Here is a 10,293-nt window from a genome sequence, read left to right as displayed (position 1 = left end):
AAGCTGGGCAGCTTTGAACTTCTGAGTAAATGATGGAATTATTAGACCTAAAAGTCATTATTCAAACCAAAGCCCATAAACGCTGTGAGATCTTCTTCAGTAGAAGGACATGGAAATAGTGGTGCCTTTTACAAACCCAAGAAGTTTTGCAGAAATTGCTGTAATAAAACAGGGCAGTGGCTGATAAACTGAGTCCTGATTTTAGTATAGTTCAGTGATAATAAAATCTTATGACCACATTTTGACCAATGTGATCAGTAACGACTACTAGTGTACCAACTAGTCTTTGAGCATAACTGTGTGTTGGAAAACACACAGGTGGGACGAACAGTCATGGTGAACAATTAAAGAAAAAACATATATAGGGTAAGGCTACAAATCTACAATAACCTGATGAGTGTGTGGTCTAGTTTCATATATTCCCATAGAATAAAATGAATAAAATCTTTCATTACCCCGTCAGTCTACAATGACCTGGCATGCATACACACACACACACACACGCCATAAAAAATGAAGTAGCATAGAGAAACAAGTATGTTTGTGTTTATAGTAGTATATAGTAGTTTATAGTAGTATGTGTTGAAGGCTTTGTAGAAATATAGTTGCCATAGTGAGACATCATTTTAAGAGAAATAAAATACTCCCCTCCAATGGTCATTACTGCCATTAGTTATGGCAGACAAAGCCCAAGTAGGACTTGTTTACATAAAAGGTTTATCTGACTAATAATATAGACACAGCCTTAGGCAGATGAAAAGTGAGGAGAAATTAAAACAATGGTAGTCCAATCATCTCCTTCCGTCCAGATAATTGATGACCTTTGCTTTTTAAGTTGTCCTCATTAAAATGAGCCCTCTGGAGGGGAGTGTGGTAACCTCAGCTCATTCCGTACTTACCGTGGGAAAATTAATTAACCTCTCAGAACCCCCATTTCCACACCTGCAGAAAAAAAGAAACTGCCCACTTAGTAGGGAAGGTGTGGCAGAGTGGGAACTAAGTAGCACAGAGTGGGTGCTCAGTGAACAACTCTAACTATGTGGTCCAGTCCGAGGTGCAGCAGAAAAAGCATGAGCCTCAGAGCCCCAGGGGCTGCCTTTCTGGTTTGGCTCCATCACTAAGCGCAAGGTCTTTAACAAGGCGTGTCTCATCCTTGGGCCACAGTTTCCTCATTTATCAAATCAACAGAATGGTTTCTGAGGTCTGACTGGCCCTAAAAACTCTGCCTGAATCTGTCTGTAAACACCTTAGTGGTCTATTATTAAAATATTCCCTCCTGTTGGTGGTCTTGTGGGGTGGTTTGTGGTGCAAAGCAGATCCCTAAGAGCACACGACAGCTGGTAATCTAGGGCTGGGGCAAAATCAGGTGTGAAGCACCCACAGCCTCCCCTCTTCGCTTTCAGCCACGGCCCAGACAGATACTCAGTTTTCAACTGATTTATAGTCATCCAAATTGCACATCTATTTGAAGGAAAAGTAAGAGATTCATAAGAGAAAGGCTGAATTCCTATTCCCCACGGGGGACAAAGCAGCCTGCTACCACAGATACCTTGTTTGCTAGGTCCAAGCCCTCATTTTAAATCTCTGATGGTTGTGTAACTTTGAACAAGTTACCTAACTTCTCGGTGCCCTTGTTACCCTGTCTACAAAACAGAGGCAACGATTCATCCCTTGTCTACCCTGTGAGGCTCAGATGACATGCCAGATGTGAAGTGTCTTTGTTACTAGGAAGTGGGTACAGATGTGAGGCCTGGGAGACTCCCGAGCTCCTGTCTTCCATAATACCTGCAGGTGCCCAGCCCTGCGTGACTTCAGGAAGATAAGTAAGCTGGACAGACAGCCTTGGCCTCCAAGGCCCCTTACATGACTTACAGTCAGTAAAGACAAGACCAAAACTGTGTCCCTAAAGAGAGATTTCCAGGTCCCAGGAAAGACCCAGTAGAATTCATGTAAGTAATTGACATAAAGAAATGAATACTGGGGCCCCCCTGGTGGCGCAGTGGTTGAGAGTCTGCCTGCCGATGCAGGGGACACGGGTTCGTGCCCTGGTCTGGGAGGATCCCACATGCCGCGGAGCGGCTGGGCCCATGAGCCACGGCCGCTGGGCCTGCGCGTCCGGAGCCTGTGCTCCGCGGCGGGAGGGGCCGCAGCAGTGGGAGGCCCGCGTACCGCAAAAAAAAAAAAAAGAAATGAATACTGAAGGGAAACACATGATGAAGAAGGTAGAACAGTCTTAAAGTGTTAGAGCTGGAAAGGGACATTTCTATTCAGAAATTGATCATGACGAAGTACAAATAGCATTTAGTACTTTCTGGCTGTGTACTAGGCACTTTCACTTATGTTAACTTATTTATTTCTCACAACATGTCTCTGAAAGGGGTATTGTTCTCATTTTTCAGATGGGAAAAATAGAAACTACTGCTCCTAAAGGTAAAAATATTAAGAACAAGAACAGGAACAAAAGCAGCTAGTAATGATTCAGACATGGGTGCTTTGCATACATTTACTTCTTCAATAATATTCATGAAGAAACTACTAAATCCAGGCATAATTTTAAATACTAAACAAGAGAGAACACAAGGAATTTATATTCTAGTGGGGAGAGACTGACAGTAATTCCTCACAGTGATAAGTGCTACCAAATAAATAAAATGGGATGTTGTGAGAGAGATGCATTGTGGATTGAGGGCTCAGGAAAGGCTTCTTTGAGAGGCTGACATTTGAGCTATCCCTGAACAGAAAGAAACCAGCCATGCACACACCATCAGCCAATTTAAGTCACACAGCAACCCTATAAGAATTATTACTATCCCCATTTTACAGTTGAAGAAGTTGAGGCCCAGAGAGTTTAAAGAACTTACCCAGAGTTTCACAGCAAATAGAAGAATCATGATCTAAACCTAGGCAGTCTGATTCAGAGGCCACAGTCTCACACAGAACCTTCAAGAGCCTCCTTGAAGTGATTTACTCAAGGTGGCAGAGTTAGTGGGAGGAGGGAAGATGGACTCGGCCCCTCTCGACTCCAACAGTCTTCACCATCCTCCATCATGGTGACTCTGGCCCATGTCAATGGACAAAAGCATGTAAGCAAAGGGACGCAAAACACATTTTCCAATACGAAAGCACAAGAAAAGCATCCAGAAATGACAGACACACAGAACATACAGAATATGAGCATGATGTTCTCTACAAAGAGAAAACATGTCCCAAATGTGTCTGTCAAGAATACTGGCAGGGATCCCTGGGCCCATAAACCCTTGCATGAGATGACCCCTCTGGATCCTGTCTTAGAACATGGCAGGAGGCCTTGCTTTAGATCCAAAGTGACTAGGAAGAGGCCGTGTCTGCCATCAGTGACACCCACAGAGAGAATACAGAGGAAAGTATTCAGGTGCACAACACGAGATAAAAGACTGCCAAGAATCCTGTTCTCTCTCTCCTCCTTTTATTATTTGTTTTATTTTTAGGACTTTTGAGGGTGAAATGACGACGCCCAGAAATTCCATGAGTGGAGCTTTCCCAGCAGGCCCTATTGCCATGCAGCCTGTTCAGAAACTAATTCCCAGGAGGGTGCCTTCAGTGGTGGGCGCCACACAGAGCTTCTTCATGAGGGAATCTAAGGCTTTGGGGGTAAGTCAGTTGCCCTCCATTCCACATCCTAGGGATTCTCTGGCCTACAGAAGCAGATGCTGTAGGCCAGGTACAAAATTCAATCCGACTGGAAGGTGTTTGATCTCACCTGAGGTGATCTTTATGTCTGACACAGGGGGCCAAATCAGGGACGTACAGAGAGATTATCATGGTGATCTTATGCCCCCACTTGATCTTGAGGCTTGCATAGTTAGGGGTCTCCCATCCCAGTTCATCACCAGCATACCACATATGCCTGCCTTGGAAATGCCCCAGGTGGTGGGGAAAATGAATCGGAATGAGACAAAGGTCTTGGCGCCTTCACCACTTGCTTTGGACATCTTACACAGCCCCATCCAGGTCAGGCACCAGGGCTTCCGGCCTCACTTTCGCTTTCTGACTTGACGATGACTTCAGTTCATCCATCAGTGCCCCTATTCTCTCCCCAGGCTGTCCAGATTATGAATGGGCTCTTCCACATTGCCCTGGGCGGCCTCCTGTTGCTTCATGTGGAGGTCTATGCACCCATCTGTGTAACTTTGTGGTACCCTCTCTGGGGAGGCATTATGGTGAGTAAAAACTAACAACCATTTGGGGAGTGATACAGACAAAAAGGTTAAAAAGCTGCACAGGAATATACCAGATTATTTCTGGGTTGAGAAAAGCACAGGAGTAGGGCATAGGTTATCTGGTTGATGTGATTTAGTGGAAAGAGAGGTTGACTACATTGAGCATGAATCCCATGGTTGAGAGTCAGTGGTCATGCTTCATGGGCATTCAGAGAAAGCTGCCCTACATGGATCTACACAGGGAGGAAAGACTTCTCAAAGACCTCTCCAGGGTCAACGTCCGGCATGAAGTGGGCTGGGTACTAGACATTTGGACTGTATAGCACGGTGTTTCAGAAAGCAAACCTCCTCCCACCTGGTCCTTCTTCCCTACATTCTCTTTAGTTACTATCTCATGTGGTGAAATTAGTCCCATCCCAAATAAATCTCCTCTCACTTATCAGCAGAGCAGTATTCCTTATGGCTGTTTCATGTGCATGTTTTCCAAGCTTATAACCCTGTCTGGATGTGGTATGGGACAGTGATGTTTTCATCACCATGGCACCTTCATAGATGTGACTATGAAGACAGGTCCAGGATTGAAACTCTCAGAACAAGGAGAGATGGATTAGTGAAAGGGTTTCCTCCATCTTACAGCTTGAATAGTAGAAAAGGAAGATGAGAAATAATGACCACTCCCTGTAGCAGCCCATGTTTGAATGAAGTGCCTATGACATTCAGGCCAAGTATTTCTTCTACATCAATTCACTCATCATTGCCATCAACGCCATTTAAAACACTGTGAACTCCAAAGAGCAATTCCCCAAATTAAAAAAAAGGAAAACTGAAAATAAAACTCTTAAATTCACAGTGTGAGTACTAATTGACATGGAAATGTGAATTCTGCCTCTGGTCTTACTATATTCCTAGTCACAGCTCCCCATTTGGTTGAATAAAAGGCAAGGACTGAATGTGATGGAGCCTGAATAAAGGAGAAATATGCTGAAAAATGAATAAACCCATTAAAAAGGACTGGATAGTTTGGGGAAAGTGGTTGAAAGTGTGGATAGCTTTTTTACAACCAGTTCTCAATGTTAAAAAGTGACCTCCTTCTCTGCCCCCCACCCTCTCTCTCTGCTGCTGCTCCCATCTCGCCCCCGCCCTTCCCCACCCACCACCTCTCTTTTTACAGTATATCATTTCTGGATCACTCCTGGCAGCAGCGGAGAAAAACTCCATGAAGAGTTTGGCAAGTAATCGTATGTCCTTCTTTCCCACACGTCAGAGAAGTAGCTGTTTTCTCAGTTGAAAAGAAGGACCCTGGAAGACCTTTGGAGTTACAGTAGCACTGAGTTATCGCTCAATCCTAAAAAGCAAAAGATGCTCTATGATGCTGTTGTGATTTTATTCATAAAAAACATGGAAATGAGATATCCATGGAAACAGAATTAAAGGCAGATCGTTGAAGAGGCATGCTTACGGTCTTAGGAATGTGAGATGCTGTGTGAGACTGAGATCTCTTTGAAAATCTTGTCATTTCTCTCAGACCAGCATTTAGGAAAACTGTCTAATCAACGCTATGACTGACTCAAGCCCTAGTTAACCTTCAGCTGTAACCCTGAGCAAGTCTGTTTACCCCTATGTACCTCTGAATTTTATTTTATTTTATTTTTTGCGGTGCGCGGGCCTCTCACTGTTGTGGCCTCTCCCGTTAAGGAGCACAGGCTCCGGACGCGCAGGCTCAGAGGCCATGGCTCACGGGCCCAGCCGCTCCGCGGCATGTGGGATCTTCCCGGACCGGGGCACGAACCCGTGTCCCCTGCATTGGCAGGCGGACTCTCAACCACTGTGCCACCAGGGAAGCCCTGTACCTCTGAATTTTAACCTATAAAATGGAGATAATAGTCCTTGCTACCATATGAAACTCTCCTGAGGATAAAATGGAGTAATATATATGAGGGTGCTTCAGAAGCTATAAAGAGCTAGAGTGGTCTTGTGCATATAACCCCTCAGGACACATTTACACCCAGGAAGAACCCCTGCTTCTGTACAGGTCAAGAGCTTACCAGCAAGCTTCCTTCTTCAACTTTTCTCCACTTACTAAGCTATTACTAATTTGAGTCACTTCCGAAGTCAGTGGAGACAGAGGAGATTGAGATGGCTCCTGTCTAGAGGTGGTCTGACAAACTCAGTTTGGGGGAAAAGAAAAACTGTTTATGAAGATCAAGTTGTATTTATTCTCCAAATACAGTCAGTCCTACTGACTTGCCATCTGTAGGTCATACAACCAGGGATGAAATATGTGTGTCTTAAGATAATTATCAATAACCCCACACCATTATGGTACTTTTTGCACATATCTTCTTGTTTTGAACTTTTATCATCCCAGCAAGGTAGCACATTCACACTGACATCCTCTTACCTGGGCTACCCGGAGACATCAGCCTTAATTGTATTTTGAAAGATGATCGACTGGGGCTGACTGCAACCTGGGGCAAGAGGGAGGGAATAGGTGTTACTCTTTGCTTGTTTCCACTTGATGGTACAGACCTAGAGGGGTCTATCTGCCCTTTCCCTACCTATACCCACAATACCATCTGGCTTCACTGCGATCTAATCTGAATACTATTCATTTCATTTACTCAACAATTGTGTATTGAATGCCTACTAGTATTCTGGTGGCAGTGGCAGTGAAAGGAAGTACAAGGATCACTCCTAGGATGTTTTCTTGATGAACTGATTAGATGGTGGTGGCATAAATGAGATGGGGAAATCTGAGAAAGGGACAAGGTTCAGACATGAAGGTTTTCATTTTATAGTGACAAAGAGACTAAAAACCACGGAGAGAAATAGAACTTAGTATGATTTAGGTGTAGTACCTTTCTGAGTCAGGGGAATGGGATCTGGAATTCCTTCCTAGCTTATATTCTTCAACTGGTAATTAAACTCAATTAATAAATCTTTATGTCTCTATTTCAGGTCAGAGGGAGGATAATAATGAACTCATTGAGCCTCTTTGCTGCTATTTCTGGAATAATTTTTTTGATCATGGACATATTTAATCTGACAATTTCCCATTTTTTTAAAATGGAGAGTCTGAACCTTACTAAGGCTCCCACACCACATATTAATATACACGACTGTGAACCAGCTAACCCCACTGAGAAAAATTCTCTGTCTATGAAATATTGTGATAGCATACGGTTTTTGTTCTTGGTAAGTGTGAAACTGGATTTATTTTCAGGGAGGAAGTATGGTATTTTTCTTATGACCATCAACTCTAGATCCAGACTGTCTGTGTCTGCTACTTATTGCCCATATGGCGTTGAGCAAGAATTCTGATCACACTGTCTCATTTTCTTCAACTGTAAAATGGGGAAGGTAATAGTATTTACTGTTTATAGTATTTATAGGGCTATTTTGAGGGATGAGTTAATACATGGAAAGCACTTAGAACAGTGTCTGGTACAAAGAAAGTGCTATTTAAGTGTTTGCTTTAACATTTATTATTATTATATTATTAACAGAATATTTATTATTATTATTGATTAAGATGAACACTGAAGAACCTAAGTTGTAATAAACATCATTTGCCTCAAGGAGTTTTTTTTTTTTTTGGTACGCGGGCCTCTCACTGTTGTGGCCTCTCCCGTTGCGGAGCACAGGCTCCGGACGCACAGGCTCAGCAGCCATGGCTCACAGGCCCAGCCGCTCCGCGGCATGTGGGATCCTCCCGGACCAGGGCACGAACCCGTGTCCCCTGCATCGGTAGGTGGACTCTCAGCCACTGCGCCACCAGGGGAGCCCCCTCAAGGAGTTTTTAGTGTAGGATTTGAAGGGGAAAAAAATGCATCTCCCAAGTGTGGAGAGATTTCCTTAGTGCAATACCATACCACCTAAAGCTGGATACAGTTCAATTTGGGACTCAATAATTGTTCTTGCTTACACAGAATTGATTCTTCAACTAATTATTACTGCTTTACTTTCTGTCAGCAACATGCACTATCTGTTATGTGCCAGGAGTTGTGCTAAGGGTTAGGGTTATGCAGATACTAGCAGTTCTCACAGTCAGTCGTTATTTCCCTAAAGAATTGATATTTTAATCATTTACTTTTAGTCAACAGTCATTTACTGAGCACCAATCATATTCTTATATTTTAATTATTACATTTTCACCCTCACTTTTCTGTTCTTCAGGGCATTTTTGCAGTGATGCTGCTCTTTGCCTTCCTCCAAAAACTTGTGACAGCTGGCACTGTTGAGAATGAATGGAAAAAAATATGCTCCAGACCCAAAGCTGTAAGTAGAAGCCATGCTGTTCACAAACTCCCTGTAGGAAAATCACATCTACAAAGAGTAATTTACGGAGAGTGTAATCTGATGAGCCTGGGAACATCATGAAAAATGATCCTAGCATATTTCTGGAAAGCAGAAAATACCAGTAATGGAGAAAAGTGTCTTGAAATCTGAAATAAGTTTAAAGGTTAGACAGAGGATACAGTCCTATGCTATGTACATCCTCTTACTAACCTTGCTGGACTTCAAGTCATCCCTCTTGACTTCAGAATTCCATACTTAATGCATAAAAACAGGATGGCTGAAGGCTGATTAAAGCCACTATTTCTTCCACCTCATTTCTCAGTATTCCCTTCTCCTCCCCTCTTTCCTTCTAATCCCTCTTCTAAAACAATAGGTTCAAAGAGGCTCCACAATTGGGAGATATGAATATCCCAGTGACAGATCTATTATCAACTGCTTCAGAACCATAGGATGTTAGCTTTGGAAGAGAATTTAGAAATCATCATCAATTCCTTCATTTTGCAGATGAGGAAGACAGGATTGGAGAGAGAAAGTTACTTTTCCAAGGTTATCTCCCATAAAGGCCAATCAAAACTAAAATCTAAATTCCTCTATTATTGCAGTGTTATTTCCCAAACACTGTGTGATCATTCCAGGCAAAGTGGCAAGTATCTGCTGGCCTTGAGGATGAGCCTTGATAAGTGATGTGATAAGGATTTGAGCACCTGGGAAATCAATTCTGGTATTGGGAAGCATATAGAAAATAACATAAATAGCATAAAAACCAGGAGGCATTTGATATTCATACAGATGGTTGAGAAATGTGCCAGTGATAAAGGTCAAGAAAAGTTGGTTCAATTTTGTGTTCCAGAATGTAGTTCTCCTGTCAGCAGAAGAAAAAAAGGAACAGGCAATTGAAATAAAAGAAGAAGTGGTTGAGCAGATTGAAATATCTTCCCAACCAAAGAATGAAGAGGACATTGAAATTATTCCAGTCCAAGAAGAAGAAGAAGAAGAAGAAGAAGAAGAAGAAGAAGAAACAGAAATAAACTTTCCAGAACCTCCCCAAGATCAGGAAGCCTCACCAATAGAAAACGATACTGTCCCTTAAACTATTTTTTTTCTGTTTTCTGTTTTCTTTTTTGTTTTAGACATTAACGTTCACAGCTTCCAAGAGACGTATTTACCCCCATTTCTGAAGGCACTCTGCATGCAGCCTCCATGTCACTCTGGTCTTGGCATGGAGTGACCACAGCTCCCTTCGCCCCATCCTCATTCAGAGGATGAACATAGGCCATTGTAGTAGACTGTATCATCAGGTTTCCTGTTTAGGACAGCTTTCTTACGTTAAAAAAAAATAGGCTGAATAAGGGCTGCAGACTGCGGTTTCTCACTGGCCTGTTCCTTGGATAAGGTGTAGTCGTAGTCACAGCAGTAGCAGTTCATTTGTTTTTTATTTTCTCCCTCTGCCACAGGGAGACTCTGCACCAGATGAAAAATGTAAGTGACTGCTCCGTGCCATCCCTAAGCTATCTAATTCCTTCCACATCTACATTTTCCGTGGAGTCTCTTTTGCACCACTGTTTTCAGGAAAGCAAACAATAATAATGAGGTACAATGAAGAACCCATTCCATCTATCTTTCTATGGGGTTGACACTGTGGCTTCCACACCCCACTGGGGCAGCTCTAAGTGGCCAGTCCTCAGCCCTGTCCACATCTCCGTCTGTCTTACCTTCCCCTAACTCCTCTTCTAGGCTCTTGGTTGCACTGTCTACCTACTTTTAGCCTTTAGGCAAAGGAAGAAAGAATGATAGA

General features: G+C 43.0%; 1 protein-coding gene across 1 annotated transcript; it reads left to right on the top strand.

Annotated features, from left to right (window-relative positions):
- The first annotated feature begins 3,347 nt into the window (after nucleotides 1-3,347).
- On the top strand, nucleotides 3,348-9,800 carry MS4A1 (membrane spanning 4-domains A1). Its single transcript, XM_082628485.1, has 6 exons — nucleotides 3,348-3,630; nucleotides 4,080-4,199; nucleotides 5,371-5,427; nucleotides 7,158-7,394; nucleotides 8,376-8,477; nucleotides 9,349-9,800. The coding sequence occupies exons 1-6, from the start codon at nucleotides 3,484-3,486 to the stop codon at nucleotides 9,586-9,588; spliced, it is 903 nt and encodes a 300-aa protein (XP_082484611.1). The 5' UTR covers nucleotides 3,348-3,483; the 3' UTR covers nucleotides 9,589-9,800.
- Nucleotides 9,801-10,293: the final 493 nt, after the last annotated feature.

This window comes from Mesoplodon mirus (assembly GCF_964341445.2).
Source record: "Mesoplodon mirus genome assembly, chromosome: 7".
NCBI lineage: Eukaryota > Metazoa > Chordata > Mammalia > Artiodactyla > Ziphiidae > Mesoplodon > Mesoplodon mirus.
This window is presented reverse-complemented; position numbering and strand designations above follow the sequence as displayed.

What these genes read in the sequence shown, in the direction of transcription:
- MS4A1 (XM_082628485.1), top strand. Translation starts at nt 3,484, where the DNA reads ATGACGACGCCCAGAAATTCCATGAGTGGAGCTTTCCCAGCAGGCCCT. An exon ending in GGGAATCTAAGGCTTTGGGG is followed by an intron (nt 3,631 to 4,079) that starts GTAAGTCAGTTG and finishes TTCTCTCCCCAG; the next exon opens with GCTGTCCAGATTATGAATGG. An exon ending in GCATACGGTTTTTGTTCTTG is followed by an intron (nt 7,395 to 8,375) that starts GTAAGTGTGAAA and finishes TCTGTTCTTCAG; the next exon opens with GGCATTTTTGCAGTGATGCT.